The 24,524-nt window shown below is 42.3% G+C and overlaps 1 protein-coding gene across 1 annotated transcript in view; it reads right to left on the bottom strand.

Annotated features, from left to right (window-relative positions):
* CAMKMT (calmodulin-lysine N-methyltransferase) overlaps window positions 1-24,524 on the bottom strand; it is a 427,363-nt gene that overhangs the window by 8,471 nt on the left and 394,368 nt on the right. The window contains exons 8-9 of the mRNA XM_008050222.2: window positions 20,120-20,194; window positions 9,674-9,737 (exon numbers count right to left, since the gene is read on the bottom strand). Coding sequence (XP_008048413.1) covers window positions 9,674-9,737; window positions 20,120-20,194 — 139 coding nt within the window. The remainder of the gene's footprint in view (window positions 1-9,673; window positions 9,738-20,119; window positions 20,195-24,524) is intronic.

Consider the following 24,524-nt stretch of genomic DNA (forward strand, 5'->3'; position numbering starts at 1 on the left):
TCAGGTCGAGACTGCGGTGGCCGGGAGCAGCCACTGCACTCCAGTCTGGGCGACAGAGTGAGACTCCAACTCAAAAAAAAAAAAAAAAAAAAAGCCTGTACAGTAGACATTGCATTTTACAGGTGATTAAACATGCAGTGAAAGGTTTGAAGAAAATAAGAAGGAACTGTCTAGTAGAAAGGATTCTGAATCTAATGGGAGTCCCTACCATTATTAAACAGCTGTGTCCCCTCAGGACAATCAGAAAAAACCAAACCAAACCATAGAACTGTTGTCAAGAAGGAACCTACATTGGAGATGATGTAGTTTAATCTCCTCATTTTGTGGGTAAGAATCTGAAGCCACCCTTACTGACCCACTGAGTTTTCTCATCCATCAAATGGGGAGAACAAAGCTCAACCCTACCCTGCCTTCTCCCACACCACCCCCAGCAAGTTATGAGAATTGAATGAGGTGATGAATGTGAAAGTAATAAGAAAAACAAGATTACACAGTTGTATGATTTTCTTTTTTTGAGTTGGAGTCTCACTCTGTCGCCCAGACTGGAGTGCAGTGGCACACTTCTGGCCACTGCAGCCTCGACCTGCTGGGCTCCGGTGATCCTTCCACCTCAGCCTTCCAAGTAGCTGGAATTACAGGCGCGCACGACCTCACCCAGCTAATTTTTTGATTTATTGTAGAGATGAGGTCTCGCCAAGTTGCCCAGGTGGGTCTCGAACCCGTGGGCTGAGGCAATCCACTCACCTTGGCCTCCCAAAGCACGGGATTACAGGCTGAGCCACTGAGCCCGGCTAGCTCTATGATTTAAAAAATCCACATCACCTAACAATGCGTAAAAATTCTATCAATTCTCTCTCCCTCACTTACCTGCAAGAAAATGCGCTGATACACTGTCCTGGACATCAAGTGTGTTTCATACTGTGTTTACATAGACATGTACACACTCAGGCACATAATTATAGCAGCACCAATCATGCCACTACACTTAAGCTTCTGTCAGCTTTTCCAGTATTAATTGCTATTTTCAGATGGTTTTCAAACTTAGCAGCAAAAATTCATTTTTATGTGAAACTAGATATAATGCATGGTCTCAGCAGGAGAGCAAAAGTCTCCATTAGAAAAATAAAAAAAATAAAATAAAAAAGAGGGAATACCAGGAGGTCATTGTCGTCATTTCTAAGAGCTGGTTGCCATTCTGAATTTTTGAATAATGGAAGTTGTTTTAATTTTAAAGTCACCTGCAAAAGTTGTGTTACAGTTAAATTTGAAGAGCTGCTCGTCTAAGTGATATATCATGATCTTTACAGGGCTGCGGGTTTCTTGGTTGGGCCAGTGCTTGTACATGGTCCCCACATGCCACTCTACCTGTCGGTGGCGTAAACTGCAAGGGGCTACACATGATGCAGCACTCTCTGCCCAGACACTCCTTGCCCCTTCAGCCCTAGCCACCCTGTCTAGTACATGGCACCCTCTCCTCTCACTCTCCACCCCTCGCCCAGCTTTATTTTTGTTCTTAGTACTTATCACCACGGACACACATGGTACCCTTGCTTGTTACTGCCTGTCTCCTCCGGCTGGAATGCACGCTCCATGACAACGGGGTCATCTAATGTTTTATTCACGGCATGGTTTCAGTGCCTCGCATATAGTAAGCACTCGGTCAATATTTGTTGAGAGAATAAACTAAATCCAGATGCTGAGTAATCTAAAAAATGTGAGTCTTTGGGAATTCCAAGGCCACGTTCAATTGCGTATTCTATTGAAAAGACTTTCTCCAAGAAGCTTTTGCTATGATGGGGTTTCAGAGGGGAGCGTCCAGTGCACAATATTGTACCCATGAGAAAGAGGAAGAGTGAGCAGTCTTTTTCATCTCTAATGACTCAGTTATGAGTTGTGTTTTCCTTTTCAGTTCACTAAATACAGATACCTTTGAGATGTAGGTTAACGTTTAGGAGGGAAATAGCACATCATCCATTCATTCATAAACATCCACTGAACCCTACTGAGTACCAGCATCCACCCCTTCCCATAATGAATGGTTTTAGAAGTCCCCAGCATCCCCAGGGGAGAGACACGTCACAGATGGAGCCGTTCAATCTGAGGAACATGCCTCACAACTGAGGCTGCACAAATCAAAAACAAGAAAAAGAACATAGATTTCTAATTAGTCCATTACTTTTGAAAAATTATTTTCAATTTACCAAAGCGCAAGTTTCTAAACATTCAGTCACAGAATCATTTAAAACTCAGAATCATGAACACTCAATTGAATGTAAAATGTTGACTGATGAGCAGAAATTTGAGAGAATTCATTTATCCCTGGAGAGAAAATTCCCCTCAACCGCAATGACGCTGTTTACTTGGGAGCTCAGTTGTTCCTTTGCTAGATTAATCTATACTCATATATGAAAGGGTGTATACTTCTAGAAAAAATAAGTATACTCTAGATTTATTTACTTTTATTTTTATTTTTTGAGTTGGAGTCTCTCCCAGTCACTGCAGCCTCGACCTGCTGGGCTCTGGCGATCCTTCCGCCTCAGCCTTCCAAGTAGCTGGAACTACAGGCACACGCTACCATGCCCAGCTAATTTTTGATTTATTGTAGAGACGAGGTCTTGCCAAGTTGCCTGGGTGGGTCTTGAGCCCGTGGGCTCCGGCAATCCACTCACCTCAGCCTCCCAAAGTGCTGGGATTACAGGCTGAGCCACCGAGCCCGGCCCAGATTTATTTTAAAAGGTATATATGATGCCAACAAAATGCCTTTATAATCCCTCTTCATTTCCAGACAACCAACGATTACTTCCTGAGTCCATGTTCACGCTTCTGTGGTCTTCACCTGCGTCCTCCCCTCCCATCTCTCAGTCTCTCTGTTCTCTTTCCTGGCTCCCACCTGCCCTTCATTGTCAGAGGTCCCCAGGGCCCTGCCTACTTTTTCTCAAGTTCTATCTCATTCTAGGTAACTGTACCAAAGTCCATGGGTCCTATCACCTACACACCAGTGACTCTCAAGTCTATACTCAGCTCTCACCACTGCCCAAAGCCCATGCCCACATTTTCAAGTCACTACTAGGTCTCTGCATGTGGATATTCTGAAAAGACCTTTAATCCATTCTGTCTAAATGGAACTCAATATCCTTGATCCCCAATGCCTACCCTTCCCAGGAAACTACCACGCAAACATAACACACACACACTCTCACACTCAGACACACAAGCTGACTCCTACTAGGTACCAAGAACTTCTCTACCCATCACCTTCAAAAGAAAGCTGGAAACCTGAGAATCATGACACTGCCTTTAAAAACCTTTTAATGCCACATCCCCTGCCTGCATCACTGTCACCTGCCGCAGGTGATTCTCAATCTGTGCCCTGAATTGCTTCAAGGGAGGGCTGGAGGGATAAAAGGGAGACCAAGACAGAGGAAGCACTAGCCTCACTTCCAGCTTAACTAAAGCCATCTCACTTTTATGCTTTATAACTGGCTACTGGCTACACATTTTTGACCAAACGATACTGCCATTTAAATAGAGTTTGAAAACCACCAGCACGGGTCCCACCTTCTTGGGATGGCTGGCAAAGCCCCATGTGACCTGACCCAGGTAGGTGAGATGCAAAATCTTGTTTCCTGCATCCCTTGTACTCTCCTTGGGCTCTATCGGACCGACCTAATTGTAACCCTCATATGTGCTTTTATGTGTCCCCGTGTCTTCCAACACACAACATTCCGCATTCCCTTTGGGTGGAATGCCTCTCTTACCTCCTGTTCTTTGTCTGCCTGGTGAACTCTTACTCACCCCTCAGCACCCAGATTAGACACCCTGCTCCTGTGGTGCCTTTGCTGACCTCTCTAGCCATCACACTGTGCCTCCTTCCTGTGTTAGCCACTCCCACCTCCTGCCCCCAAGGGTTGCCCATTCCTTTGCTATGCCCTTAACACACCATCAGGTGATCATCTTCTTACTTGTCTCTCACACTGGACCATGAGCTCCTCCAGGGCAGGATTATGTTACATTTCACTCCATCCCCAGGACCTAGCACAGTGTCTGGCATCAGAGAGGGACTTAATACATGCTTGCTGAATGAATTCCATTAAATTCCCTCCTCTCTCTTTCTAGGTCCTCACTGGCTCCTACATGGATGAGTCAGATGGAAGTTAGTCCATGCTGGACCTCTGATGAGCCTTGCTGATTTCAAGCTCTCCCTTGCTCCAATCCAGCTTCCATGCTGTGGCCAGAGGGATCTTTCTAGAACGCACATCTGATCACCAACCACTCAAAAACTTCCAGTGGCTACCTGTTACCCACACAGTAGAGCTCAGTCTCTTCATCACAGTGTTTTTGGCGTTGCATAACCCTTTAACCTCGTCTCCTGCTCCTCCCTACCCCTCACCTTAAAACCACACAAATGCTCTTACACTCCAGCCAGAGCGAACTTTCTGTTGATCCCAAAACATATCATGCTTTCCCACACTCCACACATGTGAGCACTGTTCCCTCCGCTCACTAGGGATGCTACCATCTTGTCCCCCTTCTCTGAGGCTCAGAGTGCCCTTCTTACTACTTAAGGCTGAAGTCAGACACCGCTGTCTCTAGGGAAACCTTCCTCAGGAAGCTAGGCATGCGCCGTGCTTTCTCCTAGTGCCTCCCCTGGTACCTGCCATATTGCACTGTAATTCCTGGAAGCTCATGTGTTCGTCTGTCCTGCTCAACTATAGAAACTCCCACAGTGACCCTAATTCCTATTGATACTCTTATCCCATGTTCCTAAGCATAATGCCAGGCAGGTAGTAGTTGCCCAACATATGTTAGTCAAACCAAGACAGAGTTCAGACCCTTGAGTATCTCACATTTTATTGAAGGTGTAAATTAGAAAGATTTGCAAATAAAATAGCACCAGACTGGATTTTGCATTACCTGCTAGATCGTGTGTTAAATCCCCACAACCAGATTATAACTTCCTTGGAAAGAGTCTCTGCCTCATCTCTGGATATTCTCTGCTGAGCACATGATACTGTATGTGCCTGGGTAGACTTTGGAAAAGGGCTCTGAGGGCTGGGCCCCTGCTCTGAGGGTCTTGAAACTATAGCGTTTCAAGGGCACTCCTACAGCTGTTTCTACCACACCCAGGTGAGGTTTTGCTTTTGACTCAGCAAGCAGACAAGGACCCAAGTATCCTTCGGCACCAACTCAGTCTACCACGCTGCTCACACATTCACAGGTAGTCTCCCTGAAGAAGCAAACACAGAGGTTTGCACACAGGTGTGGGCAGAGATGCTGGATTTATTTTTCAAAGATGAGGAAGACATTACTGCTCTTCTAAAACAAGAGTTCAAGGTTCACACGCACTCCTCGGGTGCAGGCAGGACTCCAGGAATTTGGTGGTCAGGTAGGGCCAGTTTCTGAAGAAGGCTAAATGAATTCCACAGTGATATTTTTGAATGCGCAACAATTGGTCAGCAGCGATAACAAGCTGGAGAGCTGTTAACATTGCATCCCTGGCCACCTCCTCATGGTCCTGAGTAAACTCACACTGTCTAGCTGGCTTGGCTCGCTGTACCCAAAGCTATTTCGAGGAATAATAGTAGATACCATTTGTTGGTTGTCATTTCTGGATGAAAGTTCAATGTGTAGACTGCTGTGGCTGTATTTTAAATTACATTTGGGTCGTGTGATATTGGACATGGCTGTTGTCATGAACTTTAAGGAACACAGTGATAGGGAGTCACCCTATCAATCATCAGCAACAAGAAGCCACTCAGCACAAGGAAAAGTGTGTGTGGGGGGGGGAGGAGGGATTGCATCTTGGAGTGAGTACAATTTGCTGATTCCATTTCTTTTTCATATGTATTCTATCCCTTTCATTCTTTAAGTTTATTAGAGTCCCTTGAAGTATTCTGGAAGGAGTGAACTGTCTTAATGGGTTTCTTTAAACCAGCAAGTTGAGGAAAGTTTTCAATTCAAGTGATTACAAACATCCCCTGCTGAAATGTGAGGCTTCCTATAATTCCAAAAATAGGTGCCTGCTTGGCTGAGGGCCTAGGCTCAGACCTGGGACTTGACATTGCCCCTGGGCCAAGCAAGGAGCCACCCTGGTGGCTTACCTCTCTCTGGGGGCCTGTTCCTTTGATTCATGACTCCATTATAGAAATCAAAAGGCAGGGACACTCCCCCTCTCCATCCGCTTTCTTTGCTTCTAGACCTTCTGACCTCAGACAACTGATTTGCTCAAGCTCAAAATCAAGCAACCGTACTCCCCCAAATGGCAGAATTTCTTTCTTCCCACAGCTTGACACTGGAACAGTCACACTGCAATGACTTCGCTCTCGCCAGTATAGTACTCTTTCCCCCGACTTGGTGGGGGCTGTCTGCAGTAAAAGGTGCCATCTTCATCCAGATAGATAATCCTGCTGGGACCAGCGCAGGACTGACTACAGGTGTTCGGAACACATGTGCACGGGAGACACAGCATGCCAATGATGTGCAGAAATTCTGAGTCCAGGTCAAGACAATGATGCCTACTCTCCCATCAGCTCCTTCATGGGAAATGCCTGGAAAGAGCCCCGCATAGCATGGCTTCACCACAGGCAGAAAATCTCTGTAGTTCTTTCACAAGGTAACAAGTGTTAACCTTGACTAGATATTCAGAGCCAAGCATGTGCATTACACTGCAATGCCTTGTTCACTTCTTATTTTACAGATGGGAAACTGAGGCTTCCAGACATGAATCCAGTCAATGACAGAGCCAGATCTGAGCCTAAGCTTTCTGCCTCCGGGGCCCAAGTATACCTCCTCTCTGCAAGGAGGTTATAGGGTTTTAGAGCTGACAGAACTCTATGCGAGCATAGGTGAACTCCCTCACTTTCCCTCCTTGGGGACAGTGAGGCAAGAAGCTGTTCCAGAGCCTGTTAGTGCCACATGGGACCTGGAACTCAGACGTCCTGTCAGCCAGGCCAGCGTCCCTTGGGACAAGTGTCTCGTGTAGATTAACCTTGATAGGCTCTCCTTAAGGAGCACCTCCTGTGGGCAGGCACAAGCACCTACATATGTATGCATGTTATACCAGCCCACGTGGTGGGCATGAAGCCTGGCTTTTTACAGTTGAGCAGACACAGACTCAGAGAGGCTAGTAGTTAGTGTAGACTTGGGTTTCATAAGCAGATTTTTCTGACTCTCTCCACCCATTCCACTTTACCTTCAGAAGCAGGGGCCAGTCCATGAACTTGAAGCATTTGGCAGAAGCGTGGGTTTTGCTGAGCGCGTGCTGTGTCTCACACTGAATCACTACGAACTCAGGACTCACCCATGTGGTCCCCCATGTTGTTTCTTTGTGGGCCCCTTGTGGCACTTTCTGCCTCTGGGCCACAAAGCCATGGGGGAGAGTTGCCTGGGCTCAAGAGAACATTGAAACTAGCTCTAATTGTAATAGAATGAAACCTTGACTGCTATCTTAATCTTAGACTGTACACTCAGCAGGGGTAGTCTTCTGGAAGCAAAACAGTCAGCCTTGAGAGTTAACAAGAAGCATCTGTCTTTTCTTTTGGCTACACCTAAGCTTTGGGAAGCCTTTGAGCCCAACAGCACAGGGTGTCGAACTGCTGCCGGTCACTGCCAAGCCCACGTGACCATCTGGGTGGAGGCCCAGGGGTGCAAGTACCCTCCTCTCCTGAGGGGAATGAGCTTCCTGGTGGTAATTTCAGTGTGTCCACCTGCCGTCCATGATTGGGATTTTCCCTTTGATGGTGAGCCCCTTACACTTCAGGATAGAATACCTGGCAACCTTGGATATGAGTCATTCCAAGAGGGGCCTACGTGAGACCCCCTCACTCCCATTTCTAAGGTTGCAGGTTGGCATGAGTCCCTCCGACTTGGCCTCCCCCTCCTCACAGAGCAGGAGTAATTACCATCCACTCTAGGGCCCTGCTTCATACTTCTCTAGGCTGAGGAGGGGTTATTCCGCTGTCAGCAGGAGGGCTGCTGTCTTCACTCGGAGGGGGCTGCTGTGTGGAGCCACACTTCAGATGAGGGAGGGAGGAAGGGGGGAGAGTGTTCGGTGTTTCTTAGGGGGTACAGAAGAGTTGCTAGGGACTCCAGTCCAATCTGCATTTAGGTCTATTCATAGCTTGGGCAGTTTTCTATTGTAAATCATGCGAATGATTTACAATAGATCCTAGGGAAATCATGCAAATCTGCTAGAAAATGGAGTATTTGCCACAAATAGGCTTTGAAGGGGTGTTGGTGATGAGTAGAGGACTGTTTGTGCAGTGTGATATCCAGGAGTCCTTGAAAGCTTTGTATTCATGCATGATACATTTCCATAGAGGCCTTCACATCCAAGAATCCCTGTGCCTCCCTGAAAATCCTGGTCTTACAGTGCTCACAAGACTCACTCAAAGCTAACTGGGGATTCACAGGCCCCAAACTCCTTCTTTTGCCCTCAACTTGGGCTGCCTTCTCAACCATCAATGACTTCAGTAGCTTGGAATGTGCCCCTTCCTCAAGACCTACTATACCCACTCACAGAGAACCAATAAGGCCAATTTAATTGCACTGGTTACTTCTTACAAAGCTGTGCTCACTTCTCCAAGAGACCTATTTAAATTTCTGAGCTATATAGAGATAGCAACTGCATGAGGCAAAGGATGATTATCAAATTGCTTTGGGACCCTTCAGAAAAAGATATAAAAGAAAGATTGAACGGTATGGTACCTAAGTCTCACAGAGGTCAGAAGACTAGAGCAAACCTTTTTAAAAAGAAGACTTTAGAAACAAAACTTTAGAACACACACATACACACACACACACTCTCTCTCTCTCTCTCACACACACACACTTGGCAGTCTTTTCAGATAAGTGTGAGTTCCTATCCTAGATTATATTAATACTGTTAACCTATTTTAAATTCCTATGGCACAGCAAGAGTCTTATATACTTATAAGATTTTTTTTAAATGCATGAGCTTTAAACTCGTTTTCTTACTTTAAATAGATGTATATTAACTCTCCGTTTAGGCTGCAGGACCTCCTAGCTTAGTAGAACAGCCCAACAAAATAAGAGTGGATACAAACTCTGTAATTTACTCACAGGCATAAATGGATATATAAATGTAAAAATGTGCACAATATTTTATGCCATGCTTGGCTTCATTGTGACCTAATGTTTATAATATGTAAATAATGGCTTCCTTTTAAAGCAAAGAAGTTTTAATATACAGATCCATCTGAAGTCTTTAAAAAAACAAACAGAAATAAAAAGAAAAAAGTATTCTTTTGCAATGAGAAAATACCCAATGACAAAGGTTACCATTGAAGGGATTAAAAATGACAGAAGTCAACAGAAAACTTTCAATATCATACTTCTGCTTTAATATGAAGATATTGCTATCAAAGGAAAAGACTCAAGAAATTCTTTGATAAAAATAATCTCACACTATCTTTGAAGCAGTTGCATTTATTTTACTACCCACTGTGCTCCTTATCAGAAGGCCAAGGGTAAGAAGTTTCCTAGTTATGATTAGGAAAGAATCTGATAGATCAGAAGACCCAATTGAAGTTGGACATAATAAGTATTAAAGTATTACATGACATTAATCCTCCATTCCATTACTCTCTCCATCTTTGTGCACAGACTAATTATTCTGTAGCCAGTGTTCAGGAGAAAATAGAAACATACTTACCCTGGGCTGTAGTAATCTCTTTATTGCATCAACAAGGCTGGCTCTGTACTGGTCCAGAAACAGGCTGACATTAAGAAGAGAGCAGAATCCAGATTAAACTGGGTTTTCAAGTCTAATGATACTAATGGAGATAAGTACAAGGCTAATTACACATGTTTACCCAACACTAAAAAAGAGAATTTGTTTCCTACCATTCAAGTGACTCACTGAGGGAAAAACAAAAAAGAAGAGATTGTGGTCGGGTTATCCAACGAAAGCCAAATCATCAACATGCAATGGGCTATGATTCACACATGACTGGGCCATGTTCATGTTAAAGGGACAGTTTCTAAACTGCTGTTTGGGGGCGTCATCTGCTTGAGATGAAGCACTCTCAGCACTTCCGAGAGTCCAGTCTGCCGTAGACCTGGGCACTTTGCCCATCAAGGGCACCGTGAAGCTGCCCTTATAAAACAAACCACCAGTCCTACTGCACCCAAACCATGAAACAGATCTCAGGGGGTGATGGTTTTTAGTGCCTCGGACCGGACTGTGGTTGGACTCAACCAGTGTCCTAAGAGCAAACAGCTCCAAAAACAAAGAATAGGCTGAGGCAATATGTCACAGCAACCATAGCAACTCTAGATTTTTTTCTCTTGACCTCCATGTTGATTTCTTTTTTTTTCAGTTAACTTTGATATTTCATTTTTCTCTTCTGGACTTTAGAGGATTTCTACTGTTGTTCTGTCTGTCATACCTTCAATAGATGTTATATTGGAAGCTTGGGACACAGTTTTCTTATCTGAACTTGCAAGTCTCAGACCCCTGAATTTGGATTGCTGGGCAGTAGATGGTGAGTTAGTTAACTTAGCCATACCAGTGCTATGGTCTGGATGTGTCCCCCGAAATTCATGTGTTGGAAGTCTAATCTCCAATGCAACAGTGTTATGAGGTGGGGAGTTTGGCCCCTTTTGCCCTTCCACCTTCTTCAAGGGGAAGACACAGTGTTCTAGGTACCAGCTTGGAAGAAGAGACCAGACCCTCATCAGACACCAACCCTACCAGTGCCTTGATCATGGACTTACCAGTCTACAGAACTGTGAGTAATAAATATCTGCTCTTTACAAATTACCCTCTCTGTAGTATTCTGTTAGAACAGCGGAAAATGGACAACTGGATGTTTATTAGAGCCAAGGAAAGGATTCTGTGGGTGGGGTTGGGGTGGGGATAGGTGAAGGCATCTAGTCCTGAAGGCATACAGAACACAGCTGGCCACCAAACACCATGGGAGTTGTCCAGCCTCAGGAGGAGGGCTTCCGGGCACCACGACAGCATTCTTCCAAGAGGATGCAATACAGCTAGAGTCTGGCAGGGACCACCTTTTCCTGCACCCCACATTGGGATATATGATCTGATAAGTATGAACACTGGAGCTCAGAAGGTACAGATGACTCTGAAGTCTGCACAGTCCTGGAATATCCAGGGTGTCAAGGTCATGGGACTCCAACTGCACTTCCGAGAGTCCAGTCTGCCGCAGACCTTGAAAAGCATTGAAAAGCAGTAAAGAGATACGAGGTCCCCCTTTTGGAGGTTATACTGTAATAGGGAGGTGAGCCAGACACAAGGACATTAAGTACAAATGTCAGAGATGCACACACATTTTAAAAATAAAACAGTTACTACTCACTGAGCAGAGTACTAGGTACCAGGTGCCTTCTAAGAGCTTTTTACAAATTGACTCATTTAATCCTCACATCAGTGCTATGAGGGAGTTGTTATTGTTATTATTATTATTATTACTGTCCTCATTTTATGGCTAAGGACACCGAGGCACAGAGAGGTTTGGAGCTGCACAGCCAACTGACAGGGCTGGGATTCACATCTGACCATGAGGTTTCAGGGTCTGTGCTCTGTACTGCATCTCACATGTAATTTCAGTTACTCCTGAGCATGAATTGATGCATGGAAGTGTAACAATGACAGATTTAGGCAAAAGAGGGAGGCCAATAGATGACTGGAGCTAGGTGAGGTTAGTCTAGAAAACATCCCTGGTTACTGGTATCTATAGCAATCGCTCTGTTTTCCAAGCTTAGCACCACAAGTAGAGCATTTGGGGACTCTCCCAGGTTCCTGCACTCCAGAATTGCTCTACCACCCTGACTCGATGCTTCTCAAAGGCAGGGAGCGTCTCTGTTTTTCTTCGATCCTCTCACAACATTTGGGAAAGAGCAGAGGACACAGCAGACTAAAAGGTTGGTTGATTCCTGGGTAAGAACAGCCATGCTGTTGCGGTGGTCATTATAATGATAGTGCTGTCTGGATTAGGGAGTATATGAGACAAATGATGGAGGAACCTCAAAAAAATTGGAACTTATTTATAAAATATTGTGCATTTATTCTTACATGTTTAAATTTCAGTCACCAAAGTCTTCTCCATTTAACACAATACTCCTATTGAGATGCTTTTTCCACTGCTCAAAACAGTTTTTGAACTTGTCAGTTTTGATGCCCTTTAGTGCTTCTGCCGTTTTTTGTTTCATCTCTTCCACATTGGAAAAGCATTTCCCTTTGAGGGCTCCTTTCATCCAGGGAAACAAAAAAGTCTCCCGGGAGTCATGCCAGTTTTGTTCAAAAACTGCTGAACACTCAGCAGAGGGTGGGCAGGTGTGTTTGTCACGGTGAAAGAACCAGTCACCTGCTTGTCACAACTCTGGACATTTCTTTCACAAATCCTGACACAACCTTCTCAAAGTTTCCAGATAAAAACTTTGGTTGACCGTTTAATCTGGAGGAACAAATTCTGAGTGTACGACAAGGGACCTGTCCTCCAAAATTTAATTCTGGTTTTTTTTGGTATCCCCCTTGTACATCTTCAGCTTTTTTTTTTTTTTTTTTTTTGAGTTGCAGTCTCACTCTGTCGCCCAGACTGGAGTGCAGTGGCCGCTCCCGGCCACCGCAGCCTTGACCTGCTGGGCTCTGGCGATCCTTCCGCCTCAGCCTTCCAAGTAGCCGGAATTAGAGGCGCGTGCTACCACGCCCAGCTGATTTTTTGATTTATTGTAGAGATGAGGTCTCGCTGCCCAGGCGGGTCTCGAACCCGCGGGCTCAGGCAATCCACTCACCTCAGCCTCCCAAAGACGCGGGATTACAGGCTGAGCCACCGAGCCCGGCTCATCTTCAGCTTTAGAGCCATCACTTTTAGGCTGTGTTTTTGCCAAGCAAAGAAAGAAGAAAGGACTGTCTTCTACTTAATAAAAATGGACAACAACGTTATTTAAGAAGCAAGGACAGCAGAACTACTTTGAAAAGTATCTTGACCCATAATACAATTCGGATGCATTTGTTTTGAAAGTAATATGGAAAACCATTCCACTCACAGCTGGGATTTTTTTCTCTAGCAGTGGGTTCCAGACACTTTAAGCTAGAACACCCAGCAACCTTTGCATCAGCTCTCCCAGGAAGGGCCTAAGCAAGGCCACTGACTCCCATTTCTAATGCTGTAGATCCCTTCTGATGTGGCCTCCAACCTCCTCACAGAGTGGGAGTAAGAACTCCAGGGTCCTGTCTCATCTTTCTCGAAGCTCAGGGTGGGTATCAGCTGTCAGTAAAAGAGCTGCTGTCCATGCAGGGGGCTGCCGTGTGGAGCCACACTTCAGAGAAGGGAGGAGCGTGGTTCAGGGCTTAATAGAGGTCTGGCTTTGACCTTGCTGCTCTGTGGCCTCGGGCAAGTCACTTCACGTGAAGCCTCAGTTTCCTTGTCAATAAGGGCCACCTATGTGGTTATGTGGACATTAAGTTTACAATATACAAGGGGGGACCCCAAAAAACCTGAAATTCTTGTAGTATAGGCTTCTTCCACTAGATAAGTATTCTAAGAACTCATTGGTACTGGGAGCAGTAGCTCATGCCTGTAATCCCAGCACTTTGGGAGGTGAAGGAGAGAGGATTGCCTGAGCCCAGGGGTTTGAGACCAGCCTCAGATGACAAGACCTCATCTCTACAGTAAATAAAAAAATTAGCTGGGCATGGTGGCGTGCACCTGTAGTTCCAGCTACTAGGAAAGCTGAGGCAGAAGGATGACCTGAGCCCAGCAGGTTAAGGCTGTGGTGGCTGTGAGCGTACCCATTGGAATCAGTGTATTTTTGGAAATTCTTTCAACACGTTTGCCCATTTCCTGATGGGTGATTTACGAGGGTACCTGCCCACACCTCACTGAGTGTTCAGTAGTTTTTTACCAAAAATGTCATGACCCCTGTGCCCCTATTCACCTGATGTTGCCCTGAGAACTTTTTTTGTTTGTGTGTGTTTCACTGGCTGAAACCAGTCCTCAAGGGGAAATGTTTTGCCAATATGGAAGAGATAATATAAAAAAAAAAAAATTTGGTAGAAGCACTAAAGACATCAAAATTGATGAGTTCAAACACTGTTTTGAGCAGTGGAAAAACTGACTTGATAGGTGTATTGCATCAAATGGAAAGTACTTTAAAGGTGACTGAAGTTTAAACATGTATGAATAAATATACAATTTTTTAATAAATAAATTTTGGGGTTTTTTGGGTCCTCCCTCAGATGTGAGTCAATAAATGTTTGCTGAGCACCTACTCTATACTAGGGACTAATTTAGGCACTAGGAATAAGCTACAAATAAGACAAAGTACCCAATCTCAAGGAGCTTCTATGCTTTATTCATTTTTCTTTACTAGTTCAGCACACTGTACGCATAGATGGTCCTCACTATTTGCTTGCTGACTGTCTTTGAAACTGGGTAGCTTATGCAGGGTGTTAGTTTCAACAACCCCAAAACAGGTCACACATACTCCTTTACTGGTGTTGTTAAGGATGAATCAGCTTTTAGGTAGGATGGGTTCTTTGCCAATTTGATGATTCTCTCATTTAAGAAAGAGGAGAGAGGAGAGCAACTTATGAGAAGTTTCTAAGAAATTGGTGCTTGGAATTCTTTGGTCACAATGCGCTAAGTGGAAGGTTTTTCTGTGGAAGGGTGTTTTGAGCAACGGAAAAAGAATCGCCGTGTGATGAGCTAGAAACCATGTCCAGAATGAGCCTCATCACATTCCATCTATCACTCAGGATGACCTGATTATTACCCAAAGAGCTTCCTTACCTTTCACAAGACTGCACTTAAGTCTTATATCAGAGAATGTATGTGATTTATGGCTATACAAATTTGGATTAAGTCATATTAAACAATGATTAATAACCATTAAGAATTAATGAGACAATAATCAAATTATAATGAATTATTTTTAAAAATTTGCTGTTAAGGACTCTATATTTTATTCTTTAGTGAGGTAATAATATCTTGAGTTTTAATAATTAAGCTTTTTAAAAAAAAATCAGAAGACTATCCTGTGGGAAAATGTCTCAGTCAGTCAGGCTTATAGGAAATCTGGCATTTAAGCAAAGGACCCGTCTTATTTTATACCTGTGCATCCCTAGAACTCATAAGATTATTGAAAAAGAAACAAACAAAAAATAACACTTTAAACAGCTAAGCTCAAAAAATGCCCTTATAAAGTACCAACTCTCCTTAATGTTGGTCAGGGTGACAAAGATGTTAACATCAGAGTTTAACACACAGCACACGTTTCAAACTTCCAAACAGTTATTTGAAAGGTAATAGTGTCTACTCCATCACTACAAATCAAATTTCCCAAAAGTAATTCTTGTAGTTCTCTAATAGAGCTATATTCCAAACAAACTCACCTTTCTACTTACCTCTGAGGCAGAATTTGTAACACTTTGTGGGGTATGTCACATGAGCAATTTCAATGTATTTTAGTGGGAATGATATATAATCTCCTGAAAATTTACACCTTAAATAAGTCCTAATGGGCTGAGAGAACAGCAGTAGCTTAAGTGGATCTATTAAAAAAGGCTGAGTGGGTCAGTGATGGGGATGGAGATATCATTTTAACTCTCTCTTCAGTTACTGTTCAAAATACATCAGTGGTCTAGTCTGGCCATTAAAACACACACACACACACACACACACCTCTATATAATTCGCTTGTGACATCAACACTTACTTTCTTCATTGATCTGAATCACAGATTTTCCAACAAAAGGAAGGTACTGAACCATTTTCATTACCTCCCTTAGAATCGAATTTTTATGTAGACTGCTGAATATCTGTAATTCCTCTCATAGGGAAATTGATTGGTGCAGAGAACAAGAAGACATTTTTCTCTGTCAAAATCTACAGAAAGGAAGACCCCTATGTAATTTTCAAGGTGAAATGTGCCAAGTTAAATTCATTGTTTTAGGTTTAACTTTTAGCAGAGGAATGACCTCTTTCAGTATTTATCAGCTGATTTTTGTGTGAGCTCAGAGTGAAGCCGCATTGTGATCTCACTTGGTTCTATCCCATTAGTTGAGAGATCTTGGGCAATTCTCATAATTTTTCTGGGACTGAGTCTTCTCAGGTGTAAGGTGAAGGGGCTGACTATATTGGAGCTAAAGTTCTTTTCGGGGGTAAAGGTCTGTGAGTTGTGATTTAGAGCTATCTATGCTCACAGCATCTGGAAGAAAACAGAAATTCTAGAGCTTGTGGTGTTTCTATTTTGAGGGAAAAAAAATGCACAAAACAGCTTAAAAATCAAATGCTTTTTAATCATTTAGAGGAAAGTAAAAAAGCTTTAAAAAGAAACAATCCATGGTACATAGCCAGGGTAAAAATGCTGAGAGAGCAAGTGAGGTGGGGCGCTCCAGGCTGCCGGATGTACTTGGCCCCCATTTCTTTCAAAAGTCTCAGGCCGTGGGCACACAGATGTGCTGATTGTCCTGCACGCCCAGCTCAATGAGCCGGTCAGGCACTGGGTGGCATTTCAGATATTCTTTCTAAGCCTTTTGAGAATCCAAACGTATAGAGTCATTTCTATTTTTGCAGAGCTACGATAAACTGGAGAGCCGGCAAACATTGAATGAAAGTGTTCATTGGATAAAAAACATCTTACTTCCAGACTCTTAGATTATACTGTGATTGAACAGGAGTCTGGAAAGGCCGGCTTAAAATTAACAATCACTCGCCTTTGGGAGGCCGAGGTGAGTGGATTGCCTGAGCCCGCGGGTTCGAGACCCACCTGGGTAACTTGGCGAGACCTCATCTCTACCATAAATCAAAAATTAGCTGGGCGTGATAGCGCGTGCCTGTAGTTCCAGCTACTTGGAAGGCTGAGACGGAAGGATCGCCGGCACCCAGCAGGTGAGGCTGAGGTGGCCGGGAGCGGCCACTGCACTCCAGTCTGGGCGACAGAGTGAGACTCCAACTCAAAAAAAAAAAAAAAAAAACCCAAAAAACCCAATCACTCACTATTCTAACTCAGCAAGGACCAGGCTGGACTGCATTCCAGCAGAAAGGAATCCTTATATTAAACTCAACATTAAACAAGTCCATGGAGGAACTTAATAGCCAGGGTTTTTTTCCTACACCTATAGTTAAATATTCTAATACTTTGATGTTTGTCAACAGCATCTGTTTGAAGGTGTGGCTGTATCTCAATTTTTCCTTCTGTTTATTTCAAAGTTGACATTTTATAAGTTATTTAGGAACTGTTGAACCATGAAATGATTTTTCATTGTAAAAAATGCTGAATGGTGAAATAATGATTAGTTTCCACAGTTTGCCTCTTTATTTTATAATCTAGTTGAGCTACTAAATATAGTTGTGAAGTAAGAGACTGTCTCTTCTGGGAAATAAGTTATTTCCCCCACTGCCTACAGGTTTTTGAATGTTTGCATGTAAATATATGAATATATGAATGATTTAAGAACATAAACATATCACCGCTTGTTGTAACCATGTGCATTTTACTTGAACCACAATATGGGTTTGGAATAGGTTTGTGAATAGAGCTTGTTTTCATGTAAATGGGATCAAGCAGTACCACTGGTTAGCTATTCAGGGAATCAGACAATGCCACCCTTGCTGGAAATGCTTCAATAAGAATTTAATCCATGTACCTAATATTTGAACTCCGACTCTTGCTTCGTATTCCTGTGGTCTAATCCAGATCTCATTGCTGACAATGACTAAAGGATGGTGTGAGACTTAACGTGATCTATTTATGTGTGGCACCTTTTCTGGCACTGAGAATGTCAGGTTCATCTTGGAGGTAGTGCCAAAAGACAGCTTTCTTTTCCTCCTCTGTGGCATTCTAAAAAAAAAAAAAAATGCAGCATGGTCTGCCTGCCTGCCTGCCTGCTTCTAGAAGCAGCATCCAGGCAATAACCCTTTTAGAGAAACACCAAATCCACAGGACATAAAGTACTCATGGAACCCTCTGCCTCTCTGCTGTATGCATGATGTGCACATTCTAAACATTACTGTACTTTCTAAGTTTCTAAGCTGCTTACCCTTCCTGTGAATATGAAGGGAGACCATTACCAAAGCATTTCTTTCGGAAATAATATCAGCATCGCAGTGAGAGTAGCTTAATGTTTCACATTTACAAATGGGAAATTATAAACAGGCTGACATTCTGGCATTTACAACACCAGGAAAAAAAAAACGAAATTTAACAATTCATGCATAGAAAAGCCATTTCTAAAATGAAGCTTGGTGTATTTAGTTCATTTGAAGTCATATAGCTACCAGATGTGTGAGTCTATGTGTGTGTATGTGTGTACCTGTAATATTGTGTAATGTTATACAATATTGTGTAATGTATTTGTAATGGAAGCCTTAAACGGAATATGTATTATGTATATCAGTTTTACATGACCCTGTTGTTGTCTAGGGAAAAAGACTGTTTTCCAAACATGTTGTGCAGCTATTTTTAACCTAACTGAGAACATTAATCAGAAAAGAGCTTAAATCTTACTTCCTCTGCTTGTCTCTCTGGTACAAATAGGATGACATGGTGTGAGTGTCCATAACACAAGGTATGACAAAGCCAGGCTGTTTTGATATTTGTGTGAGGGACAAATTTAACTCTAAATCTCTTGGCCAGACCGGCCTTCCCCACATAATCAGAGCCCATCCGCGTGTGACCCTCGTCTAAACCTTCAGGAAGATGCTGCCGCTGCTCTCTGATCTGACTTTCATGCTTAATCTGATCTAATCCGGCCAGCATTATCTTCATCTGTGCAATGAAACCTAGAGGATTCTTTCTCATATTTGGTGAGGAAAGGCATTTACTAAATTACTTGCTCAAATCACACGGTGAGGTTTTAGCTCCTTATTTTTGATTAGATGAGGGATGCAGCATTCAGGCACATTATCAATGATTAGTCAGAAATCTAGGCTTCTCCCATGTTAGGAATAAGGTTTCTGAAATTGGGTCCAAAGCAACTAAAAGGGCCATGAAAGACTAGAAATTATCAGTTAGAAATAGAGCCAAATATTTATTTTTCATTGAGGAGTATTTTTCAGAAGAAAAAAAGCAAATCTAATTCCACTGACTTAGGTAGAAAAGTTATCTACTGAAAATCTTATTAAAATAAGAATAACTTAAAAACTTACTTCCTGAAAATTGCATTGAACTCTCTTCTAGGGAAAATCTTCTCTGAGTTTAGAATCTTACAACTGGCCTTATCAATATAATTGAACTTCTTCAGAATCTGAATTTATGTTTTCAGATCTAAAGTGTCATGATGAAACTACAAATAAGATCTCACTCTTAGCAGGGAAAACACTTGTGAATTGTTAATGTTTCCCATATGTTGAAATAATTACTATTCAAATTGCATGAAGAAACACATAAGATTAGTTGAAATAATTCTTAGGGTCTGACGCATATTTATACCTAACTTAGGATCAGACTTTCATTCACAAATAAATAGATAGGGCTAAAATAGAAGGCAACATATCTAATGTAAATTATTTTTTTAAAAGCAGGCACCTGACAGAGCTGGTCATGTTATTATTTGCATAAGAACAAAACGTAATTTTATAATGTTTGTTTTATGTATAATTAAGCACTATAACTGAACACATCAAAAGCATTAGGTAGCACATATACATTTTAAGAACGCTATTCCTCAAAGATGTTCCACAGATATGTTTATTTGCTACAGAGAACGTGTGTGTACACACATCTATATATTCCCTTATATCAATAGTCAGATCTCTCCTAAGAAGTAAGCTAATTGAGCTGTTTGTGTTGATAAACTCCTTTTTCTCCAGACTATTCCTCTCCGAGCCATAATTATTTGCAATTTGCCTAAGTCGTCCATTTACTGATACGTCAAGCATGAAACAGAGGCAATTCCAGAAAATGGAAATGCTTCTCAAAATCAATCTTTGGGAAATAATGTGGTAGAAGTTACTGTGTGATAGAAGACTACCTTATAACTGTCACATGGAGATGAATATTAATTTGTTGAGGTTAAGGTGGCTTTGTGCTTCATTTGTTGACTTTGCTTAGCCGTCAGCAAAGCAGCACAGCCCAATTACTCCAGCAAAGCTATTTTTTTCTAACAGGAGTTTTATAATTTTTATGTACTTACCAGTCAGCACACATAACAATGTCAAAATGTCCTTCCAGTTGAGAGACATCTGTCTCATTATCCCATCGTAAAACGCTTGAGGAGAAAAAGATTTTAAAAATTATACTTGGGTTTTTTTTTAACTTTTGATTTTGAGCTATTAACATTATTTTTGTGGCACTTGAAATTATTTAAAAGGTATATACAAATTATTTCAAAAGGTATGATAAAAACTGGGATGTAACTGTCTTCTGTATTTTATTTAGTCTTCAAATCTAGAAGAAGAATTCTCCATTTAAATTACAACAGTTAAGCTTTTTGCTAGTTTTTACAGGTTTTTATAGACAAACTAGGGAGAAATACACTCTCTTTACCACAGTTATTAGAATGATTCTAGACCCTTAATATCAGTGAGGGACATATTGAAACCAAAGTATTCCCCATCTGACTGGCATATAAATTTATAAAAATAAATGATGTGAGACTTAGTGTATATCTATCATGCCTGGCATGTTGGTTGCATTTCTTATTGATGAAATGAGCAATTTGGGAAGATGGGAGAAAAGAGAAGCCTACTTTCATTTGATAGATCTGTTCTTAGGTATATTTTTAAAATCACCCACACTGACAATTAGTTTCCAAAAGAGGATCAGCTTTTAAACCTCACATTAATAAAAACAATTAATAACATGCATTTGAAAACCCTAGTTATGCTTATGAAGCCGACCAGAGGTTTTTAGTTACTCTCAACTAATAAGAGATGATTAGTATTTTACCATATTCAAGTATTTTAATGGCTTATCTTACCACCACACCAAACTGTGTAAATTTCTGCTCTTATTCTATTTTGGTTCTTTACAGCTAAAATGAATGATTGTGTCCTTCCCTGTCTGATTACATTTGCTTGTTTTGGTGTGTTCTTTATTTCTTTTCCGTCTTTCCTGGGTGAAAAGTCATGTGTCTGAACATAAAAACAAGTCTTATTCTAGTCAGTCCAAAAGCTCTTTTCATACACAGTGCAGGTATACATCAATGCTAGTGAATTTCTTAAGGTAGACAAGATTAAACATATCACCACAAAAACACCTAGACAGGCTGAGCACCAGTCCTTCATTCACTCGTCCAACTCATTCCTACCGAGCACCTTCTCACTGTGTCAGGTCCTGTGCTGTATTTAACCTACACTTTCACAGGCAGCCTGGGAGCCACACAGACACATAAACCCCAGCTCCGGTGCCATATTCCACATGTTGTGTGAGCAGACAGACTTAGGGCATGGGAGGCTTTCCTGAAGAAGTGAGCTCTCTCAGTGTTCACAAGTCCTGTGACACAGGGACGAACTTTATAAATTAACTCTAGTGTTGCTATACTTGCCCAAGCCCTCTGGAGAGGCAAGAAATGAAGGATACCAGGAAAACCCTAAGAGATAAATGTTTTGTTCTTGGGTTCCTCAGAAGCTCCATGCATCTTGGGAGAGTGGGAAACAACCACCACCAACTTTTCTAGAAATGCTGAGGCTTCCAGTGTACCTGGGACTCAGGCTTTGTGGGAAGTGGGTCTGTCAACCCTTAGCAGAGACCTAAGTCTTAGAGAGCATCTCTGTGAACAAGATAGTTTAAAATATAGATCTATTCTAGATCTTCTCAGATCATAAAAGTAATGGATCCATCACATAAATTCTGAGAAAAAGAAGTATTAAAATTACTTGTAATCTTACCATTCCACAAAGGACTATTTAAAAGATGCTTTGAAAGGGTCTTTAGTAATTTAGTAATCACTGACACACAAGAACAGAAAGGGCAGGCAATCCCATGGTGATATTGGAAATTGTATTCCTGAAGCCCTTCAGCCTCTTGGTTTGACAAAGACAAACTGGAGAGATAGGGGTCTAGGCAGCGACTGGCTGTGGATTACCACAGCAGCGGTAACAAGGCATGACTCTAAAATATGTTGAAATACCCGACTTGGTCACATGGACCACAACACATTCCCAACAGGCATTTCCCCCCCAGTTCTCACGAGGCTTATGGCTATGCTGTAAGCATGTGATAAAGACAGAGAGTGGTGTTGTGGACGGAGTTCAGCGTCAGCACAACAGACAGACCTAGGATCAAATCTTGGCTCCTTACCCTTAGTGGCTGTGTGAATTTGGGCAATTATTTAACCTCTCTGAGCTTGTTTTCTGATCCGTAAATGGGCATACCTCCTTGGACACTCTAAGAGCACCATTCATACTGTATTTGGAGTTGACATGCTCACATAACACACAGTGAGAATGGTGCTTCCTGGAGTTGTGCAATCAGGCAGTCTTTTATCTTGGAAGGCCAGAGATGATGGATGATGCCATTATTCAAAGGGCTGGTCCTTCTGACCTCTCTCCTCCCATGACCCTCCCCTCCCCTTCTGGACACACTCCCATTCACGGTCATGCACATGAGAACAGGGCTTCCACTATGGGAAAGGCCAGATTTTTGCTTGTATCCAATACTTTTATAAGATATTACACAACCATAAAAAAAAAACCAAAAGTATGGACTTTGCAGCAAGTTGGATGGACTTAGAGTCTGTAATACTCAGTGATCTATCACCTCAGGTACTCACTTGTAAGTAGATCCTGAACATTTATCATAATACTAATACATAAGAAAGGGATTGGCAGCAATGGTACACTGCTGGGAGGGGGGAGAGGAGGGTATACAACATCAATAAGGGTACCCGATCTCAAACCAGGCAAAGTGGGGACCAAAGGGAGGGCCAAACTTTACCTGTACGATGACCACATAGGTACCTAACCCTGAATTGTACCCTGTATCTTTAAAATAAAAAAAAAATAGAAAATTACGATCACAGATCAATAGGCAAATGAGATTTTTAAAAAAGGCATTCCAAATGCATTCCAAATACAAGCCTACTGGTCCCATTCTTAAGAGCAGCAGTGTTTCTAAGCATTTCCTTTCAATTTCGGAACTTACCTCAGTGCGGAGCAGTAACGTACCGTTCACACAGTGGGACAGTCCACGGCCTAGTCACTGAGTCACACTGCTCTAGACTTTGTCCTTGCCAATTACTGCAGCCCCATCCCACTCTCCGACCAACCCCTCCTATCTTTCACAGCTCATTCCTTCTAGAGGGTTCTCTGTTCCAACCATCCTTCAGTCCCACTAGTTCATGCCAATCCCATCATCATGTCACTGACCCTCTTCTCTAATGTTTATCTTTCTTTCTTGCCCAGCTTAAATAATTCCTATTATTTTAATGACTCTCCTGCATACATGCTCAACTCGTCCCTCTCTTACTTCCTCACATTTATTAAATTCAACTCTGCCTGATCCATGCCTGCACCTGTGCTCAGTGAATATACTATGTGAATGAATTGTGTGCTATATGAATGAAAGTGGCTGGGGACAGCACAGAAGCATCAAATTCAGGTCATTAAATTCATGACCATGGACCTCAAGTGGACTCTTAATGATGTCTGGCTCACATTTCCTTTGCCCGTTTGGTTTCCCACCCTCCTGGGTCATTATTTTGCACTTTCTTCTCTTTTTTCAAAATTCTAACACGACCTCCCTCATACTTACTTTCAGGTAATGACCCTACTTCCTACTTTACTGTCAAAATTGCAGTAATCAGAAGAGAACTTCCGTAAACTCCCCCACCGTGCTCATGCTCCTAATAGCAACTGCACCGACATCCTCTGCTTTCCTGCCTGTACCATAGATGAGCTATCCATACTCCTATCTTCAGTCAGAACCATCTCTTATACCCTAGATCTAGCCCCTTTCACCTATTCTAGGGCATGACGCTAGCAATTTCGCTTCTCTTTCCTATCTTTATCAGCTCTTTCCCCTCTCTGGATTATTGCCATCAGTATTCAAGCAGGCAGTTATTTCCTATCATAAAATATCCTCTCTTGACACTACCTTTTCCTCTAGTTTCCAGTTCTCTGTTCCTCCTTTGCAGCAAAACTCCTTGAAAAAGTTGTTTAAGCTCTGTTTCCAATTCCTCTTTTCACTTCTCTCTTATATCCACTCCAATCTGGCTTTTGTCCCCACCATTCCCTCAAAAATACTATTGTCAAATTCACCAAAGATCTCCACTTTGCTAAATTCTGGTCAGTTCTGAATTTTCATCTTACTTGACCAATCAGTCTGAATCTTTCCCTTGAGCTCCAAATTCAAATATCCAACTTCTTATTTGAATATTTCCCCCTTGGATATCTACCAGACATCTCAAAACGTAACACATCCAAATTGAAATTTCTAAACATCTTTCCCCAAATTTACTTCATTCACAGTCTTAAAAAAAAAATCTCATTAATGGTAATTCCATCTTTCCAGTCGCTCAGGCCCAAACCCTTAAATATACCCCCAGCCGGGCTCGGTGGCTCAGCCTGTAATCCCGCGCCTTTGGGAGGCTGAGGTGA

Source organism: Carlito syrichta, unplaced genomic scaffold (assembly GCF_000164805.1).
Source record: "Carlito syrichta isolate Samal-C Ts95f unplaced genomic scaffold, Tarsius_syrichta-2.0.1 Scaffold143284, whole genome shotgun sequence".
NCBI lineage: Eukaryota > Metazoa > Chordata > Mammalia > Primates > Tarsiidae > Carlito > Carlito syrichta.